The 18,961-nt window shown below is 40.7% G+C and overlaps 1 protein-coding gene and 1 non-coding gene across 2 annotated transcripts in view; both read left to right on the forward strand.

The window, feature by feature from the left end:
• The first annotated feature begins 5,954 nt into the window (after positions 1-5,954).
• TRNAG-CCC lies at positions 5,955-6,025 on the forward strand. The gene has a single exon. It is a non-coding gene; the product is annotated as a tRNA-Gly (tRNA).
• A 439-nt stretch (positions 6,026-6,464) lies between these two features.
• TIA1 (TIA1 cytotoxic granule associated RNA binding protein) overlaps positions 6,465-18,961 on the forward strand; it is a 45,650-nt gene continuing 33,153 nt past the window's right edge. The window contains 1 exon segment of the mRNA XM_043981793.1: positions 6,465-6,634. Coding sequence (XP_043837728.1) covers positions 6,609-6,634 — 26 coding nt within the window. The 5' untranslated portion in view covers positions 6,465-6,608.

Below are 18,961 nucleotides of genomic sequence, written 5' to 3' on the forward strand. Positions count from 1 at the left end.
TGAACTCAGGTCCTCCTGACTCCAGGGCCAGTGCTCTATCCACTTCGCCACCTAGCTGCCCCACTTATATACTCTTTGACCCAGAAATACCACTCCTGGGCATATGCTGCAAAGAAGGTCAAAGTCAGAAAGATAGGCTACACCCCCCCACACACACACATTTGTAGTAGTACTACTGTAGTAGCAAATATATAAATATGTATATATGTGTGTATATATATATATATATATATGTATGGAAAAAACCTTAATACTCATTGATTGGGGAATAGCTGTGGAATATGAATGGAATGGAATTCTACTACACTATAAAAAATAAGTGCCAGAAAGACTTCTGGTATTTATGAGAAGTGAAGAGAATGGGCATTTATATGGCATTTACTATTTGCCAGGCACTGTGTTTGGTGCTTTTTACAAATATTATCTCATTTAATCTTCACCATAGCCTTGGGAGAGAGGTGCTTTTACCCTCATTTTAAGATTGAGGAAGCTGGGACAAACACAGGTTAGGTGACTTCCCCAGGGTCACACAGCTAGTAACTAACTATCTAAGATCAAATTTGAACTCAGGCCTTCTTGACTCCAGGCTTAGCACTGCCTACTGCCCCACAACAGATAACAAGCAATAGATACTAAGAGAGAAAAGCTACAGCTTGTAAGAAATGTAACATATTGAGGTTATTTATTTTAAACAAACATGTTAAAATGTATACATCAAATTAAATACTGTCTATCTGTGAACTGGTGCAAACCAGTTTGACAGCCAGAACACCTCCGGACTAAGACATGACCCAGAGACTAGGCATTTCTTCTTCCCCCCACCCCCTATCCCAAGCCCTCAGCTAAATGACAATTAGAATCAAGTTCCCTGTGTCCCTGTCCCTCATTCCCCATCCTTTGTAGATAATTCAGAAAATGTCTTCATTTCACTGGTCCTGACTATACTACTCTTTTCCCTTCTGGATGACAGGGCAGTCTCCTTTAGGTGCCATGCTGGCTCTTTGTCTAACACGCTATATGATTTTGAGCCCTGAGGCGCTCCAGACATTTCACCAGAGTACTAAGGTTGTTGTGTGATTCCCTGTCCAGAAGCCATCCCACTGTGTGCTGCTTTCCGCCGAGGGAAATGGAGGCTCTATCCCGTTCTCCTTCTCCCCTTCTGAATAGTAATAAAGTTTTGTTAACTGTGATCCCGGTGTGGCTCTCTTGCTTGTCGTTTGAACTCTTCTGGACTATGACATACAAGTAGCCCCCTTTGCAAGTTTAATTCCAATGATACTGCTAGGGCTCAGAATGGTTTTAGAGTTTTGTTTTGTTTTTTTTTTCTTTTGGAATTATCTTCAAAATTAGTTTGAATAAATAGAATAAAATAAAGCCTGCAAGCAGAAAGAATACTGGGTTTGTTGCCCCAGGTTCTAGGATCAAATTTCTGTTTTACTACCTATGCTACTTGTGGTAAGTCACAGACCCAATTCTGGCCTCAGTTTCCTGATTTGTAAAATAGGACAATTGAGATAGATAATGTCTAAGGTCCTTTCTAGTGCTAAATCTCTGGATGCTATCCCATGGTTACAGCTAATAGCTTTTAGCCCCCCCCCTCCCCCCCCCCCAAAATCCCCAAACAACCCAATCTTGATTTCCTAGTGTTTCCCAGATAACTTCTAAGTTTCTAAAACTCAGGTCTATTGTGAAAGGATTAAGATTTACCACCATTAAGCAATTTCAAAATGTATTCTCCTCTTAACTTTGTCTCTCCCCTTGTTGTGCTGTGTGGAGCTTCAAGGCTCTGGCTAGTGATTTGAATTGAATTGGATTTTGGAATGGAAATATGAAGTGAGGAAAACTTTATGTGGGTGCCAAGCTAGTTGTTGGAGGGAAGTTGGCATGTAACAGCAGCACTGCTCCTTGTAAGGACTGGTTGTTAGGTTCACTCATCTTTCTCTAAGATGAGTGTCTAGCCAAAGCTAGAAGTGGTCAGAGACCTCTGTCAGCAACCAATCAGTACTCAAGAGTTCAAGTTCACATTGGGTCCCTGACTTCCATGGTACATGCTCAGTCAAGATTCTAGGAGTTTAGAGATTTTGTGACGCTAAAGATTAGTCCTAATAGAAATGTGAGTAGTACAGAGTATGACTATGTCCTTTCCTTCTAACAGGAAAATGAAATATACTCAAATTGTGCCTGGGGAATGTTAGGGGAGAAGAGTATGGGAGAAGCTGTAGGTGAGTAGCTCACTCATTTGATATTTTGTTATAATATTGTTCATTGATTTTTACTGTTCCTATGTTAAGAATAAATGCTACACACAGTATCCAAGCATTCAATCTATGTAGAGTTGAGGTTATTGGAAACATTATGGCCTATTCAAGGAGTCTGGATTTGACCTAGGCTGCAGAAGTGATCTGACTGGAAAAATCCATAAATCCACACATTCCCTACATAAGGAGCTGGTGCTGCCTGTAGGAGACAGGGAATTTCTGGAAGAATTTATTTCTATAAAGATAGGTTGAAGAAAGGATCTCCCTTGATTTCAGACATATAGTGACCTTTGCCTGTACCCAGCCAGCAGAACCTCCCCTTATTTGTTTGCCCTTTTGTTATTATATTATATAATATTTTACATTATATAATACTATTATAACCTATCCAGTTGATGCTGAACCATTGGGTGACACCTGTTGTGCAAGCTCAAAATGCACAACATATTTGGTTTCCAAACAAAGAAATCAATTTCAAAGAACTGCCCTGGGATAGGTCAGAGATGCTTTGTCTACCCAGATCAAATTCATGATGTTAGGAGCTTCCCTGTTACTGATGGCTGGCCAGCTCTTGAAATATAAAGTTCCTCTCCTCTACATACTTATTTTTTCTATGACTAATTCTCATTGCCCTTGTGCTTCTCATCTTTCCTGAGTTCAGGCCCTCCATAGTTAATATTGTACCATAGAAAGAAACAGAGATGAGGGAGAGGGAGGTCATTGACTTTGAGAAGCCAGAAGAGTCCAGCTTTTACCCAGTGCTCTGCTCCAGAGGGGGCGAATATAAATCATCAGAATAAGTCTGGGACTCCTCGAGGCTGGATCCGGTTTTTCTTGCATTGTTTTTTGTTTCTTTTCTGTTTTGTTTGTTTGTTATAGTCATCTGGGTGACTATAACCCTTTGAAAAGTAGTGTACATTGTCATTCCTCTTAAGGGACCTCACTTTTCTAACATGTAGAGTAGTGATAATGACATCTATGATGTTTTACTTCTGGGATTATCGTTAAGACAATCTATGTAAACCTTTTGCATACTTTAAAGTTCAAAGAACAGAGGTCTGTACACAATGTTTGTCGATCTGTCCAAGGTCTTTGGTGTTGTTAGTCATGAAGGCTTGTGGAAAATAATGGCAAAATTTGGGTGCCTAGAGAAGTTTGTCAGTTTTGTAGTCAGTTTTATGACAGCATGCTTGCCCAGGGTTTTGGATAATGGATAATGCTGTCAGCTTTCCCAGTCACCAGTGGAGTTAATAAGTAAGGCTATGTGCTTACTCCCATGCAAAAGCATGATGTTTTCAGCAATGTTGTCAGACACCTTCAAAGAGGACAAAAATGGCATGAAGGTCAGCTATCTCACTGATGGTAAATTATTTAACTTTAAAAGGCTACACGTAGGGGCAGCTAGGTGGTGCAGTGGATAAAGCCATCAGCCCTGGATTCAGGAGGACCTGAGTTCAAATATGACCTCAGACGCTTGACACTTACTACCTGTGTGACCCTGGGCAAGTCACTTAACCCTCATTGCCTCACAAAAAAAGAAAGAAAGAAAGAAAAAAGGCTACAGGTCAAGAAGAGGGAAAGTTGGTACATGGCGTTTTGTTTGCACTCAATATAGTCTCTGAAGCCAAGATGCCACAAAGTGTGGATCAATTCTCTGCTGCTTGTGCTAATTTTAGCCTAAGAATTAACACCAAGAAAACAAAGTTTCTCTACCAGCCAGCACTGAACCATCCATATGTGGAAACATCCTTACAACAAAAGAAGAAATTTTGAATGCTGTGGATAAGTTCACTTACCTTGGCAGTATACTTTCTAAGTACTTACACATAGATGCTGAGGTTGACATAGACATTGCCAGAGCTAGCTGTGTTTGGGAGACTCCAAAAGAAAGTGTGGGAAAGAAGAGGTATTAGGCTGCTTACCAAACTGAAGGTCTTACAGAGCTGTTGTGCTGACCTCATTGTTGTATGCTTCTAAAAGTTGGACAATATACCATCTCTGTGCCAGGAAACTAAAGGTACAGAAGAAGAAATATGCACTCAAATGTCACAGACTGAAAGAAAATAGTATTAAGCACATTTATGCTGTCAGTGCCATTTCCTTTCACAACTTTCACAACACATTTGCTACCTGTGGATCTGATGGATCTGTTGATATTTGGGATCCATTCAACAAAAAACCATTGATATCCCACTAGCATAGTATCACTTGCCTTCAGTAATGATCAGACCACACTTGCAATAGCATCATCACATATGTATGAAATGGACAATACTGAATGAACATCCTGAAGATGGTATCTTCATTCAACAAGTGACAGATGCAGAAACAAAACCCAAAGAAGCCTCAGAAAGGTTTGGAGTGACTTGCCCCAGGTCCCAGAAGGAAGAGTAAGAAGTCACATTTGGCCACAAGCTCAGGCCTGGCTTCATGCTCCTTGCTTCTCCATTTTATCTAACTTGAAACTTTCTAACAATACATGTCTATTACCAACACTACTTATATTTGTTTAGTCCTCCCAAAATGCGTTGTTCTATTGCCAAACATACATTTGCCTAAAAAAATATTTGACAGAGAACTCACTAAGGCAAGCCTCACATGGAGGTCAAAAGAAGCAAAACAGGGACACTCTTGAGGTCTTCACAACTCTGGAATTGATTGCCTGTCATGGACGACACTGGCAAAGGAACACCCAGCATGGCAAGCCCCCATCGAAGAAGGCACTATGCTTCCCTCCCGCCCCCCCTTTGGGCATCTAGATGGCTCAGTGAGTAGAGCGCAGGGAAAGGGTTTTTGTCAACCTATAGCAGGAATTTATTAGCTGTGTGACCCTGGGCAAGTCATTTAACCTCTGTTTGCCTTAATCTACTGGAGAAGGAAATGGTAAACCACTATAGTACCTTTGCCAAGAAAGCCATGGACATGGACAAGAACACCCAGTCATGAAGAGTCGGACCTGACTGAACAACACTTCCGCCATAACTTTGTATCTACTTACTCTTATGTATGTTTTTACCCCCTAGGGAATCTAAGCTCCTTGAGGTCAGGGGTTGTTTTTGTTTTTCATCTTTGTTTCCCCTCTCCCTTCCCACTCACCCCTTCATTAGCTTAGCTTGGCACTTAGTAAATGTTTAGTTAGTTCTCGTTGATTTATTATAATCTTCCCATTGCAGAAAGACCTGAAAACACTAAGAAAAGCATTTATTCCTATTCTCCCAAGGTCTTAAAAATGTGAATAAGATTAAGCCAAAGTTCTCTCGATGTGGTCACACTAGTGCCCTGAGCACTTGGGTGTGAGTGGCTCCTTTTAGGGTTCACTTTCGTCAAACAGGAAATTCAGATTTTTTTTTGAGAAAAGTCGAATAAGCCTTAATAGGATGATAAGCAAAAATATATTTTTTCTTCGTTAATAAATTTTTTTCCGAGCTGATAAAACGATGATAAAGTTCTGAAAAACTTGGCAGGTTTAAATGATTGCCCTTTAAAGATTCGTTAAAGTTGCTTTGAAAAATGGCCATTTACGACACCCACTTTTGCAGGATTCGCGGGGTGGGGATGCTTTCGATTTTAACTAGTAAAAACTGTGTAGGGCTTTGCAGCTAAGCTAAATAATAGAAGAAAAAAACTAAACGAAGGCGCACTAATCTTCCTCTCCTTTGATGTACTTTAGGATTCTAAAAGAAAACTTCGCCAACCGCGCCGCTGGTGTAGTGGTATCATGCAAGATTCCCATTCTTGCGACCCGGGTTCGATTCCCGGGCGGCGCACGTGCTTTTACATTTTTTTTTCCCTATTCTCCAGTTAAGGAAGGAACTTATTTGAAAACCTACCTTTATTTGTTTATAAGGCTATGCAATTTTAATTTCATTGCTTTTGTTGATTTCTGATCAAGGGACAAAAGTAAAGCTTTGCGCGTGCGCAGTCAGAAACCACGGCAGCATTTCGGCAGCAGCCCGGGAGGTCGACTTTGTACTTGCGCAGTACGAGAAGCGCCCCCAATACGTGGGACGGAAGCACGCCTGCGCAACAAACGAGTTGGCGTCGGTGGTGCCGTGGCGCGGGGCAGACGGGGTCTTAGAGAGAGTGGGTTCCCTCTGCGCTTGCGTGGCCCGGGCCGCTCGGCTGCTCCTGGGCGCCCGGCTCGCCGCCATCTTGTGTCGGGACTTCATTGTTCGGGCACAGGGGCGTGCGGGCTCGTGTTGCTGCTGCTGCTGGACGAAGAGGAGGCGGACGAGACCCCGCTTCACCGAGAGCGACAGAAACCCCCGGTAGCCCTCACTGCCGGGCCGCCGAGGGAGGTGGTAGGTGGTAGGAGCAGGAGGCCGAGGAGCCGCCGCCACAGCCGCAGCCATGGAGGACGAGATGCCCAAGACCCTGTAAGTCGTGTGGAGCGGGGCGATCGGGGGCCTCTGTTGAGGAGGGGGCGCAGTGTTGGGGACATGAGGGACGGGAGGAACGCCTCGGCCGGCCCGGCCTATTGTTTCCCGCGGCGCCCGTTCCCCGCTTCCCAGGTCCCATTTCCGTCTCTTTCCCTCCGCCATGAGGTCGGGGCTGCCGGGCCGTGAGGGAACGAGCGGGTGGTGGGGCGAGCCCGCCGGGGCCTGCCTTGTACGAGGCCTCTACTCGGACTCTGGAGCCCGGGAAAAGACGGGCCATGTGTCGGTTTAGAGCTAATTCCCTCCCTGTGTGAACGTTCTGTTTTTTCTCCCTCCCCCACCCCACCCCACCCCACCCCACCCCCACCCCCATTCCCACTCCCCGCCTTGATTAGCCCTTTTTTTCCTCCATTTTTTACATCCCCCCCCCAATTTATTTCCCCTTGCTGCTCAAAACTCCTAAGTTTTTTTATTTTCCTCTTTTGGGTTGTGGGGACTTCTACTGGATCTCGATTTTCCCCGAGAAGGTCTTCACTCGGATCAATTAAGTTGGAGAAACCTGGACTTAGAGCCTACTATGTGCAAAGAAAGCGCTGGGGGATGCCAAGATGAAGACTAGAAACGAAACTGGTCCTGCCCTCCAGCTGCTTACTGCCCTGGGGGAGGGGAGAAGAAATATTACACTGCATGTGGGCAAAACACTATAATGCAAGGTAGCATGAGATGGGGGCAAAGAGAATTAAAAGTGCTTTAGAAAAATTTGAGAAGGAAGAGAACCATTCCATCAAAAAGCGAGGTCGCCTTTATGCTCCTCCTTTGCCAATGGGAAGAAAGCCAAGTATTTTCCTTCCTTTCCCTTCTTTTCTTTCTCTCCATAAAAAATAGTTGAAATAGAGAGGAAAAACAAATACTTTTTTTTCCTCCCCTCCTCCCCCAATTTGGAAACCGATCTACTAAAGGGGGGAGTAAACTTTTGTTCTTTAGCTATATTAAAATAATAGGTGCTCTTGTGATTGATATTCTGTAGAAAGAGCTGGCTGTACTTTTGAAGCAACAATTAAGTCTCCATAACTGATTTTCATTGATCTCTGAGAATCTTTTTTTATTTTTATGGCTGCATATCAGTTTTTTTCTTAGTGGTTTCTAAGGCTTCCATTTCTTTGTCATTGAGTTTCTTGCATTCCCCTTTGTTTTACAAAATGAAAAGTACCCCTTGTGTGGGTAGACCTGTTTACTTTCCTCTGGTTCTAAGTTGATGCTTCTAAGTATTGTCATTGAAGACAGTTTTTAATATGTAGATATACTTTAATTTGTTGATTGTATTGCCTTTCATTTTTATTATTTCCTTGGAATCTTGATGGAGATATGAACTAGATTACTTGTAAAAAACTGGATTTTAGATTTCTTTTTCTTTTTCAGCTCCTAATGCAGCAAACTATTCTCAAAAATTTCAACTTTGCATTAACATTGGTATTTACCATTTAGGTGACAACTTTCTTGATATTACAGTGACTAGTTCTGGTAAATTATCTAAGAACCTGTAGTGTTATCTTGTGGCTCTTTACCAAGCAGCCCAATTAAGTTTATATTTTCAGTGTTGAAAAAAGCCTCACTCTAGTTATGAACTTCCTAAGAATTAATTGAGGCTTTTATTAGAAATTATTTTTTACCTTCTGCTACCTAGTGAGTAATTTGAAAATATTATTAGTTTTCTAATGACTCATAACCTCACCTAGTTATTTCAAGTTTGAGATTCCAAAATAATTTTATAATTCAATAAATTTGGAAGCTACCAAAAAACATGTAGTAGAAATTTATCATATCCATACCATAATTTGGGCAGGCAAAAGACCTGCCTTCAGTTCTTGAACTTTGTATGTGGAAAGTACTTACTAATTTTTAAAAATAGAATATTTGTTTTATGTGATAAGTACATCAATTGTATTCCTGTGCAACTGCCTAGCCTGTTACTGAGTTAGACATTTAGCATTAGAATGTACAATAAGAAGTTTCTACTTCAAAAATGGGTTTCAGGTTTTGTTTTTAAAGATAGTGATAGGGACCAGATTTGTGATTTCTTTAGGAAACTCCCTCTCTATGCAGATCTGAATCTTGTCTATAATTTATAATCCTAGAGTTGCCTAGAACAGAAGCATCAAAAACATGCAGCCCACAACACTTCTCAGTGCAAATGGAACCAGATGAAAATGCAATTGGGAAATAGTTAACAAAAGAAATAAAAATACAAGAAATAATGTTAATCTGTGGTTTTCTGAGTCAACATGGGGCCCACAGGGATCCTTGTTGATGGCTTAGTTTTACCTCTTTCTATTTGACATTACTAGCCGAGTACTGGACTGGTAGTATGTGTAAGAGCCTAGGTTTTTCTGGCCAGCTCTCTACCATTACACCTCTATGCTTTTGTTTTTCAAGTCAGTTGTAAAAAATTATTTTCCCATAGAAAACATTCATTCAACAAATCTTTGAGCCCTTTGTGTGCAGGGCTTTATGGGGATAGAGTTCTTTGATGGAGTCCTTGGCCTTAAGAAATTAATTTAGTTGGGGGGAGGTGATGAGGCTCTCAGACCAGTCTATAAAAGCCTGACAATATAGTAGCTCAACTATATTACCAGAAGTTATAGGGCAAGACAAGGAAGGTAGGTTTCCCTCTTTCCTGGACACTGGTCTAAACAGTATTTAAGTGAGCAAAGGTTGGCTTGTCTCTCTGGCCCCCACTTTCCCCCCTTCACATATTTCTTTCCCACTTCCCCCATGTGGGCTAGTATCCTTCTGAAACCCTAGGCCTTCTGCTCAGACCTGCATTTCCATTAAAGTATCTTAAAATTACTTGTTAGTTATTGATCAAAATTCCCCTCCACTCAGTGCAGCATATCTCAGCCAGGTGTTTGTGGAAACTAGTTTTAGTTGAACTAGTAGTGAATAGACGATTTTTAATTGAAATAATGTGACACATAGTCCTGACATCCTTCCTAGAGGTAGATACATTTTTAGGAGATGGTACTGATGAATAGCTAATTAGTAGAATTTGAGGCAATATGAGAAAATGAGGGAAATTTTTTTACTCACTATTGAGGATTTTCTAAAGGTATCTACATTTTTATTTAGCTGATGATCAGCCAGTTGATAGAATTTGAGGCAGTGGCAAAGTAAAGGGAATTTTTTTTTTTTTTAGTCCCTGTGGGAGACTACTATAAAGACAAGACTCTCCATTTTGGGACTTTGGCACCAGAGGTAGCTATTCTCAACTTTTTCCCTCCATTTCTGAAATCACGATTCTCTGAAAGCTCAAGTCATCGGCCCAACCTGAAGTAGCACAAAGGTCACATTAGAAAACAGTCTCATTTTCAAGAAGTGAGTCAGTTCTTTGCATTTAAGATCAGAAGTCTGAGACTCTCTGTTCTCTAATTCTTATTTATACATACTGTACTTAGGAAAAATTGCAGAAAGAAAATATACTGTATCTATTTAGCTAAAATAATTTTGAAGAAAAAGTTATAAGCATTGTTAATGTCTTAAGACCATTTCTATATGGACCAAAGAACTTGATTATCTTTAGAACATTAAAGAGAGGTTGGTGAACATCTAGATTGGCAAGAGATGGTTATAAAGAGCCAGTATGGCTTCATCAAGAACAAGTCATGTTAAACGAACTTCATTTCCTTTTTTGACAGGATTACTAAACTAGAAATGAGAGGAATACTCTGGTTATAGTTTACCTAGATTTTAGCAGAGCTCTTAGTAAAGTATTTCAAAATGTGCTTTTGGAGAAGATGGAGAGCTATAGATTATCATTAGATGATAAAACAATCAGATGGATTCAGAACTGGTTGGATGAATGGACTCAGAGAAATTGTTAAAGACTTTTTGTCAATAGGATAAGGGTATCTCTAATGAAGTAGACCCAGGGATCTGTTTAACACTTTTTAACAGTGACGTGGATAAAGGTATATATATATATATATATATACACATAGATTGTGTAATTACACAAAACTCTGGAGAATAGCCAACACATTAGATGACAGGATCCAAAAGGACTAAGCCCATTGGGCTGAATCTAATAAGATGAAATTCAGTAGGCTTAAGTATAGAGTTTTTCATTTGGGTGCAAAAATCAGTTTCACAAGAATATGATGGGGGGAGGTACAGTGAGTCAGTCAATAAATATGTACTAAGCTTTACTGTATGCCAGCCACTGTGCTAAGTGCTGGGATACAAATTTTCTTTTTTTCTTTCTTTCTTGGTGGGGCAGTGAGGGTTAAGTGACTTGCCCAAAGTCACACAGCTAGTAAGTGTCAAGTGTCTGAGGCTAGATTCCAACTTAGGTCCTTCTGAATCCAGGGCCGATGCTTTATCCACTGTGCCACCTAGCTGCCCCCTGGGATACAAAATCTGAAAAAGAAAGTCTTTGCATTTACAGAGTTTACAATCTAATGGGAAGACCTCACAAAAGGAAGCTGAAGGAGAAAGTCAGAGAGATAAGCTACACAAGAATGGGGGCATGATGAAGTACAAAGTATTGCAGCTAGATGGGAAATGAGGAGATGACTGGTCTTAGGGACCTTCCTTAAATAGAGAATTTTGGGAGGAATAGGAATTTGGGGGTTAACCTTGACAAGGAGAAGGAAGGGCTACCTCTAAGATCTGGGGGATTTTGGTGGATTGTAAACTCCAGTCAGATGTATGTTTTAGCCAGCAAATATGCTAATATGATCTTGGGCTGCATTAAGAGGATCAAAGCTCTCAGGGATAGGGAGGTGATGGTTCCACTGTACAACTGGAATATTGTGTTTGGTTCTGAACATCATGGGGGGTTTTTTGGTTTTTGGTTTTTTTTGGTGGGGCAGTGAGGGTTAAGTGACTTGCCCAGGGTCACACAGCTAGTAAGTGTCAAGTGTCTGAGGCCAGATTTGAACTCAGGTCTCCCTGAATCCGGAGCCGAAGGTGGGCAACCAGGGTGATATAATGAAGGGGCTTGAGTCCATCCATGTTCTGTGAGGATTGGTAGAAAGAAGGGGGGCACTTTTAGCCTAGAGAATAAAAGACTCCTGGGTACATAAGTACTTATATTCAGTTATCTGAAGGGTTGTCATGCAGAATTTGAAAAGATTATACTTAATATCTTATTTGGCTCCAGAAGGTAGAGCCAGGAAAAGGGTGGAAGTCGCAAAGCAAATTTAGGCTTGATGTCAAGCAAAACTTACTAACAGTTATGGATATCTATAAGTGGAAATGGCTTCCACTGTGCGTGTGTGTTCTCCCTCATAGAGGTCTTCAAGCAGAGGCTGAATGACCACTTGCTGGTATTAAAGGAAGGATTCCTTTTGTGTATTGATTAGACAAGATGGCTTCTGAGCTCCCATCCAGTTTTCAAATTATATGACTTCATGGTATCTCTAGCCTCTCTGCTTTTAGGCCCACCATCTCACACTACCAGAACTGTCCAGGACATTTGGACTCTTATTACTTGGGGACACTGAAAACTTGTGTCCAAACCCAAATGTAATAACTCTTCCAATATACTTGTTTCCCTTGATTTATCAGTTTGTCACTTTGATGCAGTGAACATTTTTTAAGTGCCTATTTTATGTGCTAAGACAGGATACAGAGACAAAAATGAAACAGTTCCTACCCTGTGGGTGTTAAGATATGTACACTAATAAGAAAATACAAAGTTATATTACATAACTTCTGGAGGGAGGAAGCAGATGTTAACTAGAGGGCCTATTGTAAGAGATGACCCCTGAACTGTATTTTAAAGGAAGTTAGGGATTCTAATACTTGAAGATGGGGGACCACCTTGCAAAGGCAAGATGGTGGTAGATGGAATTTTCTTGTATGGGAAATAATTAGTACAGGGGAGGGGAGAAATGTGAAGGAAGAAAGGAAAAATAAGTAGTAGTCATTTTTGGTGGAGGACTTTAAATGTCAGATCGAGCCATTTGTATGCTACCCTGAAGATAGTATGGAGGCAGAAAAGATAGATCTTTGAGTAGGCAAAAGTGGAAGTGAGAATCTTGGACACCAGGTCAGAGGTAGGGGACATTGTAAATGTTATTTTACATTCCCCCCCCCCCTTCATTCCCAGTAGGTAGTTGTTTAGTCCTCTTTTTTTCTTGTGACCATAATCATAGACCATGTCCTTATTACTACCTCTAGATTATTGTAGTAACATTCTAACTTAAACTCGGCCTAATATTCAAGTGCTCAGCAGTTTGGCATTATTTAAGTTGTGTTTTTTCCCCCCAGATTTATTCTTTCCATATGGGCTATAATTCTTTTTTTTATTTTTATTTTTTTGCTGGGCAATGAGGGTTAAGGGACTTACCCAAGGCCACACAGCTAGTGAATGGCAAGTGTTTGAAGACATATTTGAACTCAGGTCCTCCTGAATCCAGGATCGGTTCTTTATCCACTGTGCCACCTAGCTGCCCTATGGGCTATAATTCTTTTTTTTTTGGTTGGGCAATGAGGGTTAAGTGACTTGCCCAAGGTCACACAGCTAGTAAGTGTGAAGTGTCTGAGGCTGGATTTGAACTTAGGTCCTCCTGACTCCAGGACCGGGGCTCTATCCACTGGGCCACCTAGCTGCCCTGGCTATTCTTAATGGCTCTCCCCACATTCCTCAAGTTGTATTGCCTCTACTGTCCCTTGTGGTACTTCCTCCTCCCCCAGTTTTTGCTACATGTTTTAAGTTCTAGCTTTTTTTTTTTTATTGAGTCGATTGGGGTTAAGTGACTTGCCCAGGTCACACAGCTAGTAAGTGTTAAGTGTCTGAGGCCGGATTTGAACTCAGGTCCTCCTGACTCCAGGGCTGGTGCTTTATCCACTGTGCCACCTAGCTGCCCCAAAGTTCTAGCTTAAATGATCTTTCTTCTATGAAACTTTTGCTTGCCTATCCTTGTCTCTGAGACCTTACATTACATTCTTTTTCCTTTACTTCCACTCTAGTTTCTTCATTTATGGTCTCATTGTGGTATGTATCAAATCTCTTTACTACCTTTGTGAGCTTCATGGAAACGGAGTTTATCATAATCTACATTTATGTCTATAGATATCTATAAGTGCTTAACATATTGCTTTGTTGAAATTGAAGACTTAGCATTATGAAGAGGACTGAAGGGTCCTTTCTGTCTCAGAGTAGTGTGAAAGCTAATTAAGCCACATATGTTAGGGAAAGAATTGAACTGTGGTTTAAATTTTTCTTTAAAAGAATCCAATGTGGACTTTTCCCAAATGTGAAATGATACTATCCACTTGAAACATAATTTAAACCTGATGGACTCAGTAACCATTAATAACTAGTACTTTATGGGTTGCAAAGTCCTCTACACACTTGGTCTTATTTGAGGCTTATGACAGTCTTCTGGGTTAAGGTAATGAAATTTTACCCATGAAGGACGCAAAGCTTAGAAGGGAGTTCTCTAACCTTATTTCCATGGCTTGTAAGGTTTAGTATCAGAACTAAAATTCAGGCCAGTATTCTTTCCATTCTACAGCTCTTAAAACCAAGACTCCTGGGGGGACTCCTGGGGGGACTCCTGGGGGGTGGCTAGGTGCTTGAGGTGGATAGTATTTTTCTAAGTCCTTCAGAATTGTCTTGGATCACTGTATTGTTGAGAATAGCTAAGCCATTCACAGTTGATCATTGTACAATATTGCTGTTGCTATATACAACGTTCTCCTGATTGTGCTCATTTCACTTTGCATCAGTTCATGTATTTCTCACCAGGTTTGTTTTTTTTTTCCCTGAAAGCATCCTGCTAGTCATTTCTTATAATACAATAGTATATCATCATGTACCACAACTTGTTCAGCCATTCCCCAATTGATGGGCATTCTTTCGATTTCCAGTTCTTTGCTACCACAAAAAAGCAAATGGTTTTGTACATATAGGCCCTTTCCCTTTTTCTGGGATCCCTTTGAGATACAGACCTAGTAGTAGTATTGCTGGATCAAAGGGTATGCATGGTTTTATAGCCCTTTGGGCATAGTTCCAAATTTTTCCCCAAAATGGTTGATTCATTTCACTACTCCATCAACAAGGCATTAGTGTCCCAATTTTTTTCACATCCCCTCCATCATTTTTTTATTTTCCTTTTTCTGTTATATTTGCTAATCTGATAGGTATGAGGCAGTACCTCAGAGTTTTAATTTTCATTTCCTCAGTCATCATTTAAAGCATTTTTTTATATGACTATAGATAACTTTGATTTCTACTTCTGAAAACCGAATTTCACATCCTTTGACCATTTATCAGTTGGGGAATGACTTGTATTCTTATAAATTTGACTCTGTTCCCTTCATATTTGAGAAATGAGGCCTTTATTAAAGAAAATTGCTGCAAAGCCCCTCTTTTCCCCCCAACTTTCCTGCTTTCCTTCTAATCTTGCTTGCATTGGTTTTGTTTTTGCAAAACTTTTAAAATTTAATATAGTCAGAATTATCCATTTTAAATCCTGTAATGCTCTCTAGCTTTTGTTTGGTTAGAAATTCTTCCCTTATCAATAGATCAGTGACAGGTAAACTTCTATGCTCCCTTAATTTGCTTTTGATATTACCCTTTATGTCTAAATCATGTAGCCATTTTGATCTTATCTTTGGATTTAGTGTGAGATTGTTGGTCTATACCTAGTTCTGCCAAACTGCTTTCCAGTTTTCCCAGCGATTTTTTTTTTCCAGGTAGTGATTTCTTGTTTGGGTTTCTCAAACACTAGATTACTATGGTCATTTACTATTGTGAATTGTGTATCTAATCTATTCCTCTGATTGTCTTGATGCTTATTACTTTGTAATACAGTTTGAGAACTGCTACTGCTTAAGTCACCTTGCTTTATCAGTTTTAATTTTATGAGTTATTTTGCAATGTGTCATTACTATTTATATAATTTAAATCTTTTATATTACAGTACCAAATAAAAACATCATAGTACAGTAATACAGAAGGTCTGGTAAGATTACTGTTTTCTAATTTGTGTTCTACAAAATACAATATGTGTGCTTCGTTGATTTCCCTATATTGTCTATGCATTGCATTCTGTTTAAGTGACTTAGTGTTTTATCTACTGGCTCCTCTTCCACCTCCAATCTCGTAGACATGACATTGCCTCCTTTATTAAGGGGGATTTTCCTGCAGAAAACTGGCACACTGTGGCAATCTCTCTACTCTGGGGAAGTGGCCCTGGCCAGGGGGAATGTGGATGCCAACCAAAGCTAGGAGGCTGATTGCCATTCTTCTTTGTTCTTTCCCTCCTTCAGTACACCATGAACATGGTGAAGAATTTGTTCTAATGGGGGAGACAACACAAGAGGAGAAAAGCTCTATGTGTGCTCCTAAGGGTGCAACAGCAAAGGAGATCATTTACCTTTGTTTATGTGACTTCCATTGATAAAATCATGTTAGTATCAAAGACTCAGGTGGAGCTTTTCTTTTCCTGCTCCTTAATAGCTGTGACCATTGAGGCAGGGACCACAGTACCTTCAGACAGAGTTGCCAGGTCATATCTGCACAAGGATTGTTTCTCTGGATGGTGGCTTATAGGGGCTAGATTAGAAACAGTGGAGGATGGAGCCAGCAGTGCTGCTGTTCCCAGGGCTTTTATGTTTGAGCTCTGTGTATTAGTGATGGTTGGTACTAGCAGCTCCCCTCTCTCCAAAGTTTGTTCCCTTTCATGATGGCTGAATAGCCAGGTTAGAAGGCCTAGGTGGGGAGCAGGGATATGAAACAGCTGCCATTCCCAGGGTCATTGGGTCTTGCACTGTCTCCACCAGGGCCAGGATAGTTGACTTGCCTGGCAGATGCCTCTTCCTGTCTCTCTCAGGGTGCCTTGTTGTTTCAGCAGATGTAAGCACACTTGGTCGATTATAGTTGATGTTCATAGGGATAGTGGACTTCTCCACAACAAGTCCTTCCACAAGGGGTCTCAATGATGGCTAAAAGGACTGGATTGAAAATGAGGTCTGGTGTCTGAGGCAGGACACTTCTGTTTCCAGGATCTTGGCCTTAAGAAAAATTTAAATGTATGAAGTTTTGTTGGACTTTGCCTTTAAAGATTTCCAAATTTCATCTAATAAAATGATACATCGGAACAAGTGGATCTCAAGGACATGGGTTTTACTTCCTTTGGGTTCTGCAAGTAAATTATTACTGGGAAGGTGGGAAGAAGAGAAAATAAATTCTTACTTGTGTGACTAGTAAAGCTATATGTGGTCACCATATTTCTGTCCCAAGTTGGGAAAAATTACCTGGTGTTTCTAATATATTTGTTACTTATAAATTAGAAGCTTTAGCACCAGTTTGGCGGCATTAAGCATTTATTAAAGCATACCAAGTATTAGTAAAAAGAACACCTGGCTCAGAAAGTTAAGAAAAGGCCTATCTAGTCTAGAGATCAGACTGTCCTGCTTCTTCTCCAAAGTCCTCCTCCATGAGCATGTTCCAGAGCCAAACTCTTGAGTGGAAGCTTCCTCTTCCTCCTAGTGGAAGCTTCTTCTTTGCTGGGAGGAGAGGTGGTCCATAGACTCTGCTCCATGCTAATTGTCTAGCATCACCCGAATCCATTGGTTCGCCAGGCTCTTAGGTAGGTGTGGTTTCAACCAAGTCAACATCAAGTGAGTCTATCAGCAAAGTCAATCCAATCAATATTAATATAATCCCCTTGAAGGGGGAGGGGCCCCCTCTGGGCATTCCAAAACCCATTATTATCTATTATAGTCATTGATTTCTATCTGGTTTGTCATAGTTTACCGGCAGTCTGTTACTTAGGCAAGGTTTGCCACTTATTCTATTTGTCTTCTAATTCTTTTCTCCATAACTTTAAATTCATCTTTCCCCCCTACCCCCCCAATTTCTTCCAGGTAGTCTCATGTGATCCTCGGGGAACATCCCTTATTTTCTTTGAGTCGGGTTGTAGTTATGGAGTTACTCGTGCCTATTTGGGTATCTCTAGATTGTTAGTTATTTTACATATTGATTAGTCTCTTAGGTTTCTTTCCCCATCTCTGTAGTTTGATTTCATTCTTAAATTGGGGCTTTGTGCCACAGTCAGGACCTGACCCCTGATGGTACTTTTGTTTAGGCTAGTTGGTTAAGTTGTTCTCACTCTAGATTCCTGCACTTCACTCACCTACTGGAGCTAGGCTGTAAGATTTTTTTTTTTAAGTGAAGCATTTGGGGTTAGGTGACTTGCCCAGGGTCACACAGCTAGTAAGTGTTACGTGTCTGAGGCCGAATTTGAACTCAGGTACTCCTGACTCCAGGGCCGGTGCTCTATCCACTGCTTCATCTAGCTGCCCCAGGCTGTAAGATCTTTGAGGTTTAGTACTGGATTTGGGGGGCTTTCTGGCATCTTAGTCTAGACAGAGTGGAATTTATATGGATCTCTCAGAGCGTCTGCGCCTCTGATAGGCTGTTTTGAATGCTACCATTCCTAGATTGGCTACTGCCCCACCCCTGGGCTTCTGAGGTCTCTCCTATCCAGGGACTTGGAGGTGGTGGGCAGTGTGTCTCTGGAGCCACATGTGTCTCTTGCCCATCCATGGTCAAGCTGGGAGATTATCAACTTGTTTGTCCTGGAAGTTCCTGGTCCTTGTGGGCTTCTGTTCGATTTATTTATTTCTTTTGCATTTCTGGGGTGGAAGTCACTGTAACTTCTCATTGGATTTTTTATTCATTATTCTGTGGGTCAGATGTGAATTTCAGCTTTTTGCAAAGTGTAAGTATGTAGGAGTTGGGGTGATTTGCCTCTCAAACGCTTCTAATTTCTTAGCTGAATTGACTTGGAAATAGCCATCTGTGACAATTAAGGATTTAAAGATAATTCAGTTGATTAGAACGTGGTGCAAATGAAGTTGTTCATGGGATCAGTTCTCTTTTGCCTTTTTGATTTGTAAGAAGAGGAGAAAATAAAAATTTATGACCTTCACCAAAATATGTAGATTATTCCATCTTTTTATACTTTCTTATCTTGGAATGTGCTAGTGGTTAGGAATTCTTTTATACATACACATATATATATTATTAACATTATAGAATCTCTTAAAGGAATGTGCTTTGAGAATTCATTTCCATTCTTACATTACACTGAAAGTTTAGCTTTACTCCTTTAGGAGAACAAAGAGCCACCAATGGTCCCCTTCCCCCTACTCCTTGTACAAATTCAGTTAAGTCAATAAATCTTTATTAAGTACCTACTATGTACCAGGCACTGTACGGTAATGTCCCTTAAGGTCTATAAGAGGCAAAGGACTCTGCTCTCAAGGAGCTCAGTGTAATGGGGCAGAGAATAAGCAAACAGTACAAACAAG

Source organism: Dromiciops gliroides, chromosome 2 (genome assembly GCF_019393635.1).
Source record: "Dromiciops gliroides isolate mDroGli1 chromosome 2, mDroGli1.pri, whole genome shotgun sequence".
NCBI classification, from domain to species: Eukaryota; Metazoa; Chordata; class Mammalia; order Microbiotheria; family Microbiotheriidae; genus Dromiciops; species Dromiciops gliroides.